The sequence below is a fragment of the Aptenodytes patagonicus genome, chromosome 3, assembly GCF_965638725.1.
Source record: "Aptenodytes patagonicus chromosome 3, bAptPat1.pri.cur, whole genome shotgun sequence".
Taxonomy (NCBI): Eukaryota; Metazoa; Chordata; class Aves; order Sphenisciformes; family Spheniscidae; genus Aptenodytes; species Aptenodytes patagonicus.
Genome location: NC_134951.1, coordinates 43,519,128 through 43,536,295, shown reverse-complemented (window position 1 = coordinate 43,536,295; position 17,168 = coordinate 43,519,128). Strand labels below are relative to the sequence as shown.

Genomic DNA, 17,168 nt, shown 5'->3' with positions numbered 1-17,168 from the left:
TCTGGAGGATTATTAAAGATTTCTTGAACTACAAAGAGTTAAGCAAATCCTAGACAAAGATACTTGAAATGTCTTGATTTGGAACGAATCTAGGATTCAAATATTGTTTGACAGACTTTCTTCAGACTTTTCTTTTCTTGTCCTTAAAACTGCTAATTTTCAGCTTGAAATAGACTTCTCAAGATAGCGTATGGACAAAAATGATGGATATAACTATCTTGTAACTACTAGTGACATGTATTATCAGGCTTTCAAGTAGTAACAATTATCTGAAGAGTACATTTTAGTCCTAATGATTTTATTCCTTGCTGATCTTATGCACTGCCTTGCCTCACAACTCTCCGGGTTTCCTTTTCAGTCTGAAACTCAGAATAGCAGTGCAGCAGCCAGTCAAGAGCATACTCCGCCTGTGTCCACTAACACGTCTATGAGTCCTCGGCAGCGCCGTGCCCAGCAGCAGAGTCAGAGGCGGGCTCCGTCTTCGACTGACTTTAATCGGGTACAGCAGCCAAGAGTCAACATGAACCACACTGGATCAACTGTTCTGATTGTCCTTCTGACTTTTGCATTGGCAGCTCTCATATTTCGTAGAATATGTTTGGCTAATGAGTATATATTTGAGTTATAAGGTTGTTTCTGTTGTAACAGCAGTGACTTGAATGTTTCATTGAACATTCTGTATTGGGTATGACATGAGAACTGTTTACAAAGGTTACTTTTTGTACTTGCGCTTAAGTCCTTATGAATGTTAATGTACCTACAGATACATTACTTGTAAGAAAAGCAAAGTTGGACATTTAACTACCAAAAGTGTTAATTGAGTGCCCACTAGATACTTGGAGAAACACTGCAGTGGAATAGTAACGTTAAGGCATGTGGGAGGGGAGTCAATCTGAGTAATTTATCAACTAGAAAAAGACAATTTAAAAAAAGTGGTTGATTCACTTTTTTGTGGAACATAAATGCAATTAATAACCCCATCTAAGTTAGTATAAGATTTGACATTGGAGAAGGAATTCTAAAATGAAACACTGCTATGTGTTTGTGTCCAGTGAACTCTTAATTTAGAGAGGATACAGTTTTGTAACCACTTCTGTTTACCACCACACATTTCTAGAGGGGGAGCACATACAAATTGGTTGTGATGCTGCTTTGTGCGTGTGAAAGGGAGAAGGGAGTAGGGGAGGAAAGAAGGGGCCAGAAAACTACTTGCATTATTTTGATTTTTATTTTTTGGAAGAAAGATTGGATAATCTTTTGCAAGATTTGAATGTCCTCTTCTAATACTCTCAATTGTATATCTTGTTTTTTTTAAATTTGAAGATTATATAAAACATGTCTATTCTTGCAATAGTTATAAATATGTAATATAATTATTTACCCAGAGCTATTGTCTTTTAATTATACCAGAAATATACATGTGTTGAACTGAATGTTTCATATGTGGTTTTATTTACTAAAGAAAATTTAAACCTTATTAGACTTAAGCATGTTCATATATATGAGAGTTTAAGAGAAATATTTATTAAAACCTTGGTAATAATAAAGAGTTTCAAGCCAGTCTTCGCTTACAGTTCAAGTATGACGTGGCCTTTTGGGGTTTTTTTGTTTCCTTTTTTAAAACCTAAAATCAATATTGGACCCAGAGGCTTTCTGCATTATGAGTTTATTAAAAAAATAAACAACTGGCAATGTTCACGAATGCTGTGAAATCACATATACAGGCAATAGACCTACAGTTGCTAGGGTTTTGAGAGGTTTTGTCTGTGAATGTTTAAGTATTGCAGTGAAGGTAGAAGAAAGCAATCAGAGGGATAATTTTCCTCCTGTATTATTGATCAGATTTAAATGTATTCTAGCATGTTTATTTCAAAGACAATGAAATTTAGGTAACTTCCATTTTGTTGCTGTTGAACATGATAGCACTGACTTAACTGAGATTCTTATCCTGTTTCTCAGCAAGTATTTATCAAGCTACCTACAGCTTTCCTAAATTTTGTTAAATATAGTATGTATTAGTGTTCTGAAACATTAAAGAAGCTATAAAAACTTCTAAAATAAGGAAAGCCCGATGTGTGTCTAAGGGGGATGTGGAAATTCAAAAAAACAAAACAACACCCCCACCCCCCCCAAACAAACCCAAAATCTGAGTTCTTTTTTAGCACTTCTTATGCATTGTTGATAATCTTGTTTGCAGGGACAATGGAACAAAGATCAAAAAATAGTTTTCTTAAGAAGTTCAGACAAACGTAGTTTTTTCAGCCAGTTCAGCAGTTACTTACACATTCTGCTGCAGAACAATTTGATGTTGATATATTAATTGATGTGTTTTTCTACCTAATTTGTATATTTATTTCATTAGAAATTAGGAAAAAAAACTCAAAACCACAAAAACCAAAAAACCCCTCTACAGATCCTGTGTTTCCTAGCTGGTATGTTGCTTGATTACCTGTTCTATTCAAGTATCGCAAACCTGGGCTCACAGAAGAGTTCTGGAAGAGAGGTCTGGCCCAAAAGGCAGTTTCGCTGGGTTTTGACCCGCTTGCTCCTCTGGAAGCTTTGCTCTGAATGTGCTTTGCTTTTCCTAGAGACTCACTGCTGGGCCGAGCAAACTTTTGCTCTCGTACCTGTACCACACGCTGGTTATGAGTAAAGCAGCTAAGTCTTCTGCAAAGAGGCAGTCTACATTGCCCTTTGAGTGGGCTATGAGAAAATAAGCTTCAAATGGTTTCTGGAAACAGCCTCTTCCTTGTGATTAAAGAAATAGCTGCTCTGTAGCTTTTTATTTCAAGCTTTTTTTTAAATAAAAGTTAAAATGCCTGATTGTGCAAATACCTATTTGAAAAAATAAATACTAATGGTGACTTGATTTATGTAAAGAGTCTATTGCATGTATAGATACTTCAGGGGTTACTGTGTTTTAATTTTTCTTTAAAAGTTAACAGTAAATAAAATCATTTTCAGAGGAAATAGCTCATCTTTTATCTTCAACAGACTAAATTGGAAAATGAAATCTCAACTGCTATAAAATCATCAAAATATGTGCATTTTACAATGATATACATGTCTGAAACGTGGCACAGGCGGTTTCCAGTTGAAACGATGCCATGCGAAGGAACAGAAAATCTGGAAAGCCTCATGAAAAGGGACAGCCTGGTTTTTTACAGTCTGGCAGGAGGATAGCACTGTCCTGAGATTAGGGGACTGAGCAAAAAGCCGGCGTGCAGAATTGCAGTTTTTTTATATAATGGCTTTAGTGCATATCCTTTAGGACCCAGTGGAAATGTTTGGTGAGGCAAACTTCATGAGTAATGGCCAATCATTAAGCGGTGATGAGGGAAAAGCTTTGAGAAGCCCCTGAAAGCCTGTCAAAAACATCACGTCGGGAAAGCAGCGTTTCTACCACTGATTGCCGATGAACACGCAACGCCGGAATTAGAGTTGATTCAATGTTTAAACCTGGGGGGACTTGTACTACAGGAGGTTACTGGAGTGCAGAGTGCCCGGCTCCGATTTCCAGCAAGATGCCTTGTTTTGCAAAAGTCCTTTTATTAATCTTTTGCTTAGTTCTTCTTGTGGAAAGCAGAAGGCACAGGAGGAGGAGGTGGACAAGCCAGCTGGAGGTGCAGAGGGCAAGGTAATAAAACACACAGGTTTCTCCTCCTGTAGTGTTATAAATGCATTACTACACAGACATAAAAATCTGCCCTGTCGCTGTCTTTGTGTATATTGTATGTGCAGTTTTATAGATAATGTTTTTTGAGTAGTGTCTGATACTACATTCAGTTTTAACTGTAAATGGACACGTTTAATGATCATTAACTCTTAATGAGGCAGGTTTTGCAGGTAGTTGTTTTTGCAGTAGTTTTGAAGTTGACCACTTCAGCTTGGTAAAAATATTCTTAGCCCTATATGTGAATTACAGAGAGAATTCAGAGAAGTTGCAATTAATAGAGATGTTCAAATCTGCATGTTGTTCCAGCACTGTTTCAAGAGCAGGTTATTTACCCTGCTTGCTGGAATGTCTGTGCTACTTATATCCACGTGAAATTGCATGCTATTTTCTAACAATTTGAGCTGGGGATCTTGGTTAGCGTGTGTGGTGTTAATTAATAATAACATAAATCCCTGGAAGTTACCCAGGGATTGCAAAATTAAAAAAAATATTTTGAAGAAATCCCTGAGAACTTTACAAAAATACATATTTTTGTAAGTCAAGCAAAGGCTCAAGAAAGAGTTAAAGGTCTTAGTAAAGTTTATTAGATTTACTGTTGCTGAGATTTGACCAGAGGTTTACATTAGAAAAGATAATCTTCCAAACCTGTCAGACAGTCCAGAGTATGTTATCCTTTTTTGTAGTTGTGTCATCCAGTGGCAATTATATCTTACAAGATTGTTCATTGTTTGAAGGGCTCAAAAATAAAATTGGGTTAATCCATCTTATTAAATGGCTTCACTATGGCTGTAAACCTTCATCTTTTAATTTATTTTGTTGGGTTTTTTGGTTTAACAGTCAATGCTTTTATTTTATAGGGAGTTTTGTTACTTGACCATTTTACAAAGAAATGTTGTGATATAATAGAGAGCAAAGAATACCTAATATGCTCTCAGATTTATACTACTTATTGAAAAATACAGTAGCATATGCTTTTAGTGACATAAGTGTTATAAAGCTGAAACAGCTGGGGCCTGAGCCTGAAATCTTAAAGCCAACTGAAGTTTTGCCACTGATTTCCACAGAATCTCCATTATTGAATGAGATCTTTCATTTAACTCTGAAAATTTTTCCAAGTCTCTGTTCTGGGAAATAAGGGGGATTCAACAGTAGCATTTTCTTATTGCAAAATAATTTACAAAATTTGCAAATATTGCAAAAATAATTTACAATTTCTACAGTGCCGTTGTTTTTGTGAAGTTGTGGTAGAGTGGAAATTAAAGCACTGCTAAAATTATTTATATAGATGAATTTACTGTAAAGAATGACTGATACAATTTGGTTTCCTGTAAAATAATGATTTTAATGAAGGTTTTCCAGACAGGTAGAACCTGAGGAGCTATATGTCTTTTTTATATATATATATTTATTAATGTGAATGACATTTTAAATACAGAGAATTCTGCAATATTGAAAAAAAAAAAGTGTACGGAGCAATGACACTGATATCTTAAATTTTCTGTTACGTAGAAAAAAATACAGTTGTCTCTAAACCAGCAATGAATAGTGGACTCTTCTCGTAAAAGGAAATTAAAACCAGTTCCTATGCTGATTTTCTAATCATGTAAGAGAAATGAAAACAGTGTGCTTTTTAATAACTGCATCACATTTTCTGCTTAGCGTTTCTCTTGCTGACTTACCATAAGAAATACAGTAAATGTATTTTACAGTAAACATATTGGCCAAGAAAATAGATTCCTATGTTTGGGAATCTACGTTTGATAAGTTTGGTATTTTGCATCCTTTAGGGTGATACATCAACCTGATCTAAAGATCTTTATATTGATTTCAAGAAGCTAGCTTGGGTTGTGCAAGTGCAGAACACCTTCAGTTCTGTAGTTCATTACCTGAACGTTGTATAGAGGTTCTTACCCGCGGCGCTCTGCGGGCTTGGGGTAACTGGTCCTGCAGGCGCCGAGACAGCTGTCTGCCAAGTGTACACAGAGAAGTTGTTGAGCCTGTGCCTTCATGGGAAAGGAATATGGTAAAGCCAGGTTAGGGCTGTGGAGGTAGGAACCCAAATTAAGAGATGCCAGGTTAAGGGCTGCCTGTGCATCCTTAATTGCTCCCCTTGTTTTACGTTAATACTGAACTGTAATGTATTATTTTTTCTATGAGTGGTACCTCACTCAGCGTGCTGAATGGGTAACGCTTAATTAGAAACTGTGTCGCGTTTCATTTTCTCTTACTCCCGCACCCACCACCTCGCTGATAATGAAACTCTTCTACAAAACAGAGGTATGACTTAAAGAAGCAACTGCCTCTGTGCAGCATTGCTGTGACCATTGCCTGGAGCAGCTTCATGTTACGCTCTGGAGAGCCCGGGCTTTGCGTAGGAAATTGGTGTGTGCTCATTGAGTAGCAGCTCCTGGCTTTGTACTTTGATGGTAGGTTTTTTACATTTTCCAGGGATACGGTCCCTGTCTCTTCTCTTACAAAACTGGGTGAAGGGATTCAGTGACACCTATCTGTATGAAGCTGAGAGTCTTTTTGCTGATGTACAAGCTGGCGAATGGTACACAAAACGAAGGGCTCATAACTAACAGAAGATTTGTTGGTTAAAAAATTTTGCATTTCATTCTGTTTTAGAGAAATCAAGTGATAAGCAAACTGCAAAGTAAAACCTGTCAGAGTCACCTGAGTGACTGCTGGGCAGGGGATGTTGGCCCCAGCGTTACCTACACACCAGGGAATAAATTTCCAGAGAGGAGGTAAAGACTTTGGTGCTGAAGTGTAAGTGTGGAAAGGTGCAGGTGTATGTGTCGGATGGGCCATGGTCTGTGCTGCCGTGTTGCTAGCCGGGATTTTCCAGGGAGCTGTGTACTGCTGCCAGGGCATGTCAGGCTTGCTATGTGTAGTACTGACTGTACAGTGCATGTGTATGTGTGCTTGTAGCTTCCTTGGAGCATCAGCCTTACTGTAGGTGCCAAGGAAGTGCTATTGGCACGTCCTACACTGGATTGGAAACGGTTCGGGGTACTCTTCAGTAGCTCTGTGGTGGCTGCATCTCAGGAATCGCAAACAAATGCTGGCAGTCCTCCTAGACTATCCATCCGGACAGAGTTTCCGCACAGAAAAAAAAAAACTGAAAAATAGTGCTTTTAATATTTATTGCTCTATAAAAATTGCTGATAATGCTTCTGGTAATGTTTATTGCTCTGCAAAAATTGTCCTAGAAGAGAGGGCTCAGGAGACATTTGCCATCTCGATTGTGCCTGTGAATGCTGTGTTTCCAATGGCCTCTGCACTGGACACACAGGCACGGTCTGGCTCCGAGTCTGCTTATTCCTCTCTCCTAACGGTTGTGCAAAGCCTCATGCTTCAACCAGCAGAAACACTGCACTTTTGAAATAGAAGTGGCTTTGAGCTTCTGTTAGGTGAAGACTTCCTGCCAAGGTTTTTGGAAGTGGTCAGTGATTGGGAGTATCTCATCAGAGATGTACTTTTCAGGATATGCTACATGCCAGCCTTAGGTTGGGACCCAGAAGCAGAAGTAGAGCATCAGGGCGTGGCAGCGTGAAACTCAGCACACAGACTGTTTTTCCAAACAGCGCTCCACTGGGGCAAGTAGTCTGCTGATCCCTGCTGAAACGGCTGCTGCTGGCAGGCGTGCTCCCTCTGTTGCCTCGCAGGGCTGCATTTTTTCCCCAAACTTTCGACCAGGCGCAGCAGACAAGCCTTCTGGGCTGTGATACCTCCCAGCCTCTACTGATCCCCTCTGCTCTCTGGTGATTTCTCAGAAAATGCAATATTTGTAAGTGGCTTAATGGTTAAAATGTTGATAACCATTTTTTTCAGGTGTGTTGCTTGCCTGGGGTTCAAGTCCAGGGCATTGCACAACCTCTAGTTGTGCGAGGTTTGATGTCTCCTGAGATTTTTTCACCAACACTGCAGCATCACAGCAGGGCCAAATAGCAATGTGAAACAAAAGCAGGGAGAGACGTGTGCACACAAATGGCAACAACAGATCTGAGAAGCAAACCTCATGCCTTATCTTGGCTGTGTGCTCCAGCTGTGGCTCATGTTTGCAGTTGTGACCTCTCTGCTGATGCTAACGTTGCCGCCTCTGACTGTGCTGCAGCTGTGTAGTTGCCTGCGTAGGCTGTGAGGTGTTTAGAGCCTCAGCGCTGCTTCCTCACCAGCCTGCGTGCATTCGGTGCTGTCTCCCCAACATTCGTGCCTCCTGCCTCTTCAGCAGAACGGTGGCTTCTGTCTCCCCTGGCTAGACCCATTATCCCCCATATCGCCATCATTTGGCTCTTTGCAGTGTTCATTGCCCAAGCAGCCTATTTACACTGGGAAGCTGAGCATTACCACAGTGCTGTACCCCTGCAATTAAACACGCTGGTTTACTTTTGCTTCTGCTGACACGGGTGCGAATTGCACTGATTTCACGGTGAGGAGGGCCTGTAATTGTTTTTTGTTTTCACGAGCCAAAGATGACATCTTAAGTGACAGGGGGCGTGGGGACAGCCGGGCAGGTTGGATAGTTCTGCCCTGAAATAGTGAAAATAAAAGGTTGAGCTTTTTAGCCTTGCAAGGGAGTGTCTCTGCATACAACAACATCCTTGCGAATTTTACCCTCTGCTTATGTTACTGTTGTTGGCTTTGGGCTGGGTGGATGTAGGAAGAGGCGAGGAGTGCAGGGTTTGGGATATGCTTGGTAAAAAAAGGCTCCATTTATTGCTGTGAAGAACAAAAGTATTCTGCATTCATCTTTAATAAGCTAAAAACATGAACAACCATAGAAGAGATTTTTTTTTTCCTCTGGTTAAAAACCATACTTCATAAATCCAAGCGAAAATGGAGGGTCCTAAGCAATAGATGATAAGGTGTGTTGGGCATGTGACCATGAAATATTCCAAAACAGTAATTGTGCACATCCTTTGAGTTTGTGTCCATCGTTTTTCAGAGTCTGATTTAGATTTTTCTAGAAATCTGGCAAGGAAAGTCACTTTCCTTCCCTTCCCTTCCCGCTCCAGGCATGAACCCACAGATGAGTCAGTGTGGAGCGTATTACATCCAGAGGTAGGGCAACAGCGTCTCTCACCGCTGCGGCTCTGGGAACAAGAGGGACTGGTGTGGCCATCCATGTAAACCAGGATAGACCTGTCTTGTTGTGGAGCTACCAGGGCCTCTTGGGCAGCCGGGACTCGTCAAGCCCTTGAATTGGTGGCCCTGACAGGCAATGGGAGGGGACCTCCCCAAAATCGAGGACCTTGAGGTTCCCACCTTGTCAGAAAGTTCTCGACCATATCTGATCCCATGTGATCCATGTACCTTAATATTAAAGATACACATCTATGTGGGATACACTCATAGCATAATGGAGATAATAAATTTGAAATGTTCATCTAGGAGCGAGTTAATTGTTATGGCAGTCATAAACTGCTATTGTACATTCTCTTTTTCATTTATCCTCTAGGGGATCTTTGCAGCAGTCGTATGCTTTGTTGGTTAGAAAAAACAGGAGGTTTTGTACCTTTCTTGGTGCAAGGTTTACACAGTGTGCAGCTCCTCCAGCTTGCTGTGGCTGCTATACAAAGTAAATGACACCTTCCACTAATGCGTTTTAGTTTTTTTTCCCCAGAGAATATACTGAAGTGCGGTAAGAATTTCACTGAAACTGTAGAAATACTTTTCTGAATCCCAATAGGAAATAGGATAATAGGAACTGATGTCCCATGACCATGAGATACCATCTTGTGACCAAAGTTAGTGCTGAATTCTCCAGAGGGAGGTGCAGAAACCTCCCGGACCCTGGCTGCCAGCAGCTGTGCCGTGCTTGGGACGGGGATCACGTTTCCTTTCAGGCTCACCGCTTAGCCATTGCCTTACACCCTACAGCACGATGGCTGTTTCCAATTTTATAAGTTCTTTATCTTCCTCTGGAAAGGCCTGGATGTCTGCATAGATACCCACTGCTTTTTTGAGTCCTGCTGAGCTGTTATCTGTGATTTCTCATGCCATCAAAATTTAATTTTCTTTGATATATTTGGCAATATAAAAAGGATCTATTTTATGCAATTGAGAACAATTCTGAATAAAAGTGACTGGAAAGGAAAGTATATAAAAAAAAATAGGGCAATAATGGAGAAGCCTTTACAGAAGCTCAGTGAGATACCTGTCCCCTACTCCCCTCTGTAAACAGGAACAAGTCCTCACAAAAGGCAGTTTTATCAAACTCATCCCACTTGAGCAAAGCGTACACAGCAATAAAGTTATATGTGAAAAACATGGCAAAAAAGAGAAAGGGAGATGGGTGGCTTTAAATGAATATGGTGAATTGCAGAGAGTGCATAAAGCTGAAAGAAACCCTGACAAATCTATAATCAGAAGTGCTAAAGACCATAAGTACATCAGGGAGGATTTATGAGATACCGGTGATCAGATTGTCGGTAAAGGCACGCGATGGGCAGAAGTGTTCAGTGCATCCTTCAGCTCTGCAAAGGCACTGGCGGCTGTGTTCACCTTTGCTGCAGATAATGAGATACTTCCTATGCCAAACAGTGGTGGGGGTGGCATGGGATACCTGCCAGAGAGGATCAGAAGATACCAGCATAGCTGATGTCACGCACTGTCATAAAGAATGGTTTGTTTGGTTTTTTTTTTTAAATGAACTTGGTCTGCTTTTGGATTAAATTGACAAAAATAGTTATACACTTCCAAGGCTGTGTAGACTATCTGTCATTAAAAATAGCTCTATACAAAATCTTTGTGAATGGATTAAATTGATTAAAAATTAAATGACAGATCTCTGTCTGTAAATTCTGAATCGTCCATCTGGTACCTGAAGGATTGGGCATGAACTGATGATTAAATGCTGGCTATTAAATGCAACCCCTGGCTCAGGAAGTTCCTGAAATCCTGTTTTCTTCCTAAGGCAGCGTTGCTGTCCCCAGCTAGCCCTCTGAAGCCTCTGCAGCCACAGACTTGTTCTTAGCAGCTCTCCTGTGTGGTGATTTTTAAATGAATTGATCAGAGCTTGGCGTTTCAGTGAGGCTGTGCCATCGATTTACAAGATGGCATTGTAATGCCATCAGGGTTTTCTATGGAAAACCTTTCTATTTCCTCATACAGCATGCAATCCAAAGTTTTACTGGATTTTTGACTTGACTCCCTCCCCTCCCCCCCATTCTTTGAGTTGAGAGGTTTGATTGAACATTCACTGGTACTTAGTCCTTTCCCTGATGGTTAAAGTCAAGCAGAGACAGTAAGATCATTCTTCTCCACTGCCAGCTTTTCAGGAGCAGAGGCAATACTGCGGACTGTGAAGTGGGAGCACTTTGTCAGCAGCCCCAACCTTTGCAAAGAAACACAACCTCCCCCTGCAGCAAGCAGTGCAAAGCTAAACTTTTGCCTCCAACCATTCCCATTAATGGCTGCGCTTGGGTCTATCCCCCTGCTTTTAGGTAAACATTAATGCAGCCGTGTTGGGAGTGCACTTGTTCCAGCTGGCTCTTTTATACAGCCAGCAGGGAGAGAGATGCTCCGACATCCCGATTTAAACACGAGCCCAAAGTGAGGTGAGGGGGATCCAAATTTTCCTATGTAACATGTGCCCTGGAGCACAAGGGCTTATATTCCTTCAAAACATCCATTTAATACAATTTTTTTAATTCTGTTTTTCGCCTCCTTATTAAAGTAAGGCGAAACATGTTAGCAGCAGCTGTCAATGCCCCTTAGGTTTTGTAATTTCTTTGCTGAATTGAATGCTCTGATGGGAAACTTTTCTTCTGATTTGCAATTTATGCTCCCTTTGCTCATACTCCTCATGATTTGTATTTTAATGACCCTAAAGCAGATCCATGGCCCTTCCACAGCCACACTTATGCATGTGGTGATGGTTTTCTAAGCTCTGAATTTTTGACCAAGATTTTAAGCCTAATTCACCCTCATTTTTGTACCTATTAGAGTATTCCCTTTATTTTTCCTCCAAGAATTTTGTTCTTTACTGTCAGTAATATTTCTCCCCCACAGGCAAATGAATCTGAACCCTTCTATTTATTATTATTCTTTTTATTAAGTCGCTGGCAAACAGCTAATTGCAGCAGTATTTACAACTTTGTCAGTTCTTATGCCCAGAGCAAAGGGGTTGAGGAATCTTAATGGTTCAAGCTCTCCTTCCTCCACCGCTGGGGAACACCAGGGATGCCGATCTGGATTTTCTTCCGAAAGTCCATGCAGTATGTGTCTGTCTGCTGTTTAGTTACCTGCTTATGCCATTTTAGTGACCTTCTTACACTTTTCTCAGGGGTTTGTTGTCATCATTGTTCTACCGTTACATGATCTCTCAAATAAAAACTTATGACTTTTCCCCCCTTAATATTCAAAAAAGTGATGGGTTGCAGATCTTGCTGACTTCTTTAGATAAAACCCCTCTTTTCCTGCTGCTGTGGAGGGAAATGGGTGATTTTGTCGCTGTCAAAAGGCAAAGCGAGCCCTCTGTCCACAGAAACTGCTGGTACTCAACTGATGTTCGTGGGGCAGGTAGTCTCAGAATAGCATATGACATTGCGCGACCACCGTTGAAAAGAGCTTTCTCATGATAATGTTGCCTCGGTACCCAGCCAAGTCCTGGCTGGGTAACGTGTGGGGCAGAGTCAGCTGCTTCTACTGTTGCTTGCTCTGTCACATTGGCTGCATCCCGGCTCCTCTGTGAGATGCTGTGCTCTCGGCCTCGTGCCTCCCCGGGAGCTGTGGCGTCCAGGGCGGAGAGACCACCGCTCCACCATCTTGGAGCCAGCTGAGATGGCAGGGCTGCCCGCAGTGGGGGCCAGGTCTGAGTTAATGCTGTGGAGAGGCAGCGCTGGGGCTGCCGCGCTGGCTTATGCTGTGGTGCTGGCAGCAACCCCGCTTCCCTCCGTGGGGCTGTGCCCACAAGGCCTCCCCCCCGGGGCTCTGAAATCGGGCAGGCAGAGGTCGGACGCAGAGCAGCGCTCGGGCCGCAGAGGCGTCAGACCAACGCTATTGCTGTCTTTTGCAGTCACATCTATAAGAAGAATCATGACGTGACCAAAACTTGGAAAGGAAAGACGGAGCAGCTTCTCAGGGTTCATGACCATGACTTCACCATGCGGCCGGCTTTTGGAGGTGAGAATAAAATGGTTCTCTTTATTTCATGCTCATCTAATTAAAAGTCATCTAATTATCTCATTAATCATGTAATTAAAAAAAAAAAAAGCCTCTGGCCAGATGCACCAGTGTGAAGGGAAAGGACTTCGGTGGTTTCAGGAGATATTCAAGGCAATTCAGAAAGGCCTCATCCTTACCTCAGTCCTCTGTACAGCTCCTTCCTGTTGCTGAAGTTGGCTCTTTTTTTGGCTAGTGTTCCCCAGAGCTCAGGATGGACCCTCCTGGTAAGTATTTCACTGTTGAGAAGATGAACAAGCTGCAGGTTTTAATGTTCACTTGTAGTTGTGAAGTTGCAATGACCTTTTCAGCTGATGTGATCAAACTGCAAAGTAAAGAACTCGTTAGGTGGATCACATCCCATCCTTGCTAGGAGAAAATGGAGTATTTTTGTCCAGATAAAATCTTGCCTCAAACTCTCTAAAGGAACCAAAAGAGCAGGAGGGGAGGCCTCCATCACCTTCACTTCTGTCTTCTGTTGTACCCAGTTTCAGGGACATGCTCGCCTGGTCTTTCTAAGCTCGCTGCTGCAGAGGTAAAAGAGTACTTGAATAAAAAATGTGCTGGTATACGAGCATGGAAATCCCTCTTCCGATTAGATCAATAACCAAGCTCTTCCAGAGCTAAGGCCAGAGCTTTCTGCAGCTTTTGCTGAATGATTAATACTGCATCCTTTGTCAATCGTCATTCTTGGATGAAGTGCAGCATCTCCCTGTCCAGTGGGTCACAGGGGTATTTTTCTCTTTGCACCTAGTCTGTAGAACAGAGCTTCTCTGACCTGCCTGTTCCTGGCGTAGCTGGAAAGATGTTTCTCGCCCCACAGTGCAGATGTGCTGATCTGACAGCACAGTGCTGTCCCCATGCCCACAATTTACATATCTCCAAACTCCAGAGTCCAAAATGTGTCATCACCAGTGGTTTTTTTTCCCCCACTCTAATTTACTAACAAGTTGCAGTCCAGCCTACCCGTTGGAGGTAACTGTCTTGATAATCAGTGGTAAACTTGATCTGCTATTTCTAGGGTTGAAGAGTTTGCCTTAAATTGTCCTCTGGGTGGAACATAGGCAAATCTCCCTGGGGTTGGTGTGAGCGCATCTGACAAGCCCAGGCGTGCAACTGAGGCTCAGGGCTGAGGTCTGGGAGCTTGCTCTGGAGGCACTGAGCATGCCTGCTCCTTTTTGAATCGGCTGTAAAAGTGATGCTGAATGAGCTGGCCTCGGGCCCCCCACCTGCCCCAGATGGGTATCTCCTTGACAGTGATACTGCTGCTCCACCCTCTGGTTAGGGAAAGGGAGATTATGGCTTATTGCTGGTATTTCCTCTCCTGCCAGGTTGCTTCTTTTGGAAGGTGAGCCTTTCAGCAGGCTGGATTTGGGAAGGAACCTGACCTCTGAAAGATAAAAAGACCAGGGAGCCATGAGATTGGTTTCATGGACTGACCTAAATCCTCTTGGCTCCAGGAGGAGATGGTCACTGTCAGGATTGTCCAGCCAGCCACCTCATTGGCTCAGTTTCCCATTTGTTCGTTTGTTTATTGGTCTTGGTTTTCTTTACCTGGCTTTTTAGGCTTCTTTTTTCCATTCTGTTCTGTCTGCAAAGCCTGGATCTGTGAGGTGTTGGCTGGATGTCCACTGCTTTCAGTCTGGCTTTGTTTTGTTGGCACACTGCTCTGTCATGGGTATTGGTGATCATGTGCCATCCCACACGGCTTGCCCAGCACAGCAGTGCTTTATCACAGAATGGTTCGGGTTGGAAGGGACCTTTGAAGATCATCTAGTCCACCCCCCTGCCGTGGGCAGGGACATCTTTTACTAGATCAGATTGCTCAAAGCCCCATCCAACCTGACCTTGAACACTTCCAGTGATGAGATCAACATTTCATTGATTTTGATCAACACTTCATTGATTTGTGTCACTAGATTGTATGTTGTCTTCTGAAGGGGGATAAGAGGTTGCATGGTTTCACACATGTGAAGATGGATTGCTGATTTTGTATGCTTCATCTTTCCTAACAGAAGACTAGACACTGAGAAGTAGATACCATGCTCTGTTGAGTGAGTTCACTAAAGTGTACATATGTCCCTAAATACCAGGTATCCCCTGTCCTGCTATAAGCCCAGAGGGTACCCCCTAGTTCCCATCCTGTAGATCCTCTGTCCTTCTCCTCTTCCCTTCCCAAGGCCTTAAAAAAGAGCAGTGTGGAAAGGTTCTGCTACTGCAGGACCAAAAAAAAAGCCAAAGTTACTGAAGCAGTAACTTTTTCTTGGCTTTCTTCTTTTCCTACGTTCAGATAGGAACCGCTATCATATAATAATCTGGCTGCAAATGTATTTTCTTCTGACCATTTTCACTCCTTACTGCAAGGCTGGTGCCTGCGCCGGAATTGTTCCTTTTTTCTCAGAGAAGAGAATATGGTGCTTCTGGTGCTGAAGATCATCCCTGCTCACCCCCGATCACATCAGGAGGTGAGCATGCTTGTTCTAGCAGCTCTCCCAGAGCAAACAAGAGGGGAGAAGCATAGTGCAGAAGCAGGCTCAGATTTGAAAGCACACAGGACCCCAGGCTGGTAGCCCCTAGGACAGATACAGAATGCATCGTATGCAGTTGTAGGCACTGAGTGGTCAGGACCATGCACAGCTTGTAAGTTACCAAGCTGGTGAAGAGGGCTTTAAACTAGAGATGCCGGGGGAGGGGAACCTCAATCCATCCCACTCCTACCAGTTTGATGCCAGGGCCAGCAAGAGATGCCCAGAGCCTGGAGAAGGATCACAGGTCAGCAGGAGAGCACCTGAAGAGCAGCACAAAGGAACTCCAGCCAGTAAGACAGCTTCATCGGGGGTCGACCTTAAATGCCTCTATGCAAATGCACATAGCATGGGGAATAAACAAGAGGAGTTAGAGACGTGCACATGCCTGCAGGGCTACGACTTTATTGGCATCACGGAGACGTGGTGGGATGGCTCCTACGATTGGAGTGTTGGGATGGAGGGATACAGGCTCTTTAGGAAGGACAGGCAGGGGAGAGGAGGAGGGGGTGTCGCCCTCTATGTCAATGACCAGCTGGAGTGCATGGAGCTCTGCCTGGGGATGGATGAGGAGCTGACCGAGAGCTTGTGGGTCAGGATTAAAGGGAAGGCAGGGACAGGTGACATTATGGTGGGGGTCTGCTACAGGCCACCTGACCAGGAAGACTGAGTGGATGAGGCCGTCTGTAGACAGATAGGAGCAGCCTCAGGCTCACAAGCCCTGGTCCTCATGGGGGACTTCAACCACCCCGATATCTGTTGGAGGGACAACACGGCAGGGCATAGCAATCTGGGAAGTTCCTGGAATGTGTCGATGATCACTTCCTTCTCCAAGTGGTAGAGGAGCCAACAAGGAGAGGTGCTATGCTGGACCTTGTTCTCACCAACAAAGAGGGGCTGGTGGGGAACGTGAAGCTCAAGGGCAGCCTGGGCTGCAGTGACCACGAAATGGTAGAGTTCAAGATCCTTAGGGCACCGAGGAGGGCGCACAGCAAGCTCACTCCCCTGGGCTTCAGGAAAGCAGACTTTGGCCTCTTCAGGGGTCTGCTTGGTAGAGTACCATGGGACAAAGCCCTGGAGGGAAGAGGGGCCCAAGAAAGCTGGGTAATGTTCAAGGAACACCTCCTTCAGGCTCAGGAGCAATGCATCCCAACAAAGAGGAAGTCAGGCAAAAACACCAGGAGGCCTGCATGCATGAACAAGGAGCTCCTGGACAAACTCAAACACAAAAAGGAAGCCTCCAGAGGGTGGAAGCAAGGACAGGTAGCCCGGGAGGAATACAGAGAAATTGTCTGAGCAGCCAGGGATCAGGTTAGGAAAGCGAAAGCCCTGATAGAATTAAACCTGGCCAGGGACATCAAGGGCAACGAGAAAAGATTCTATAGGTACATCAGGGATAAAAGGAAGATGAAGGAAAATGTGGGCCCTCTCCAGAAGGAAACGGGAGACCTGGTTACCTGGGACACGGAGAAGGCGGAGGTACTCAATGACTTTTTTGCCTCGATCTTCACTGGCAAGTGCTCGAGCCTCACCGCCCAAGCCGCAGAAGGCAAAGACGAGGACTGGGAGAATGAAGAGCTGCCCACTGTGGGAGAACATCAGGTTCGAGACTATCTAAGGCACCTGAAGGTGCACAAGTCCATGGGACCTGATGAGATCCATCTGCGGGTCCTGAAGGAACTGGCGGATGAAGTTGCTAAGCCACTATCCATCATATTTGAGAAGTTGTGGCAGTCCGGTGAAGTTCCCACTGACTGGAAAAGGGGAAGCATAACCTCCATTTTTGAAAAGGGAAA

At 43.5% G+C, this 17,168-nt stretch overlaps 2 protein-coding genes across 2 annotated transcripts in view; both read left to right on the top strand.

Moving 5' to 3' along the window:
• Positions 1 to 2,970, top strand: part of UBE2J1 (ubiquitin conjugating enzyme E2 J1) — a 36,612-nt gene extending 33,642 nt beyond the window's left edge. Inside the window, exon 8 of the mRNA XM_076333219.1 lies at positions 359 to 2,970. Coding sequence (XP_076189334.1) covers positions 359 to 628 — 270 coding nt within the window. The 3' untranslated portion in view covers positions 629 to 2,970. The remainder of the gene's footprint in view (positions 1 to 358) is intronic.
• Positions 2,971 to 3,509: 539 nt separating this feature from the next.
• Positions 3,510 to 17,168, top strand: part of LOC143158992 (gamma-aminobutyric acid receptor subunit rho-2) — a 41,814-nt gene continuing 28,155 nt past the window's right edge. Inside the window, exons 1-2 of the mRNA XM_076335457.1 lie at positions 3,510 to 3,637; positions 12,702 to 12,808. Coding sequence (XP_076191572.1) covers positions 3,525 to 3,637; positions 12,702 to 12,808 — 220 coding nt within the window. The 5' untranslated portion in view covers positions 3,510 to 3,524. The remainder of the gene's footprint in view (positions 3,638 to 12,701; positions 12,809 to 17,168) is intronic.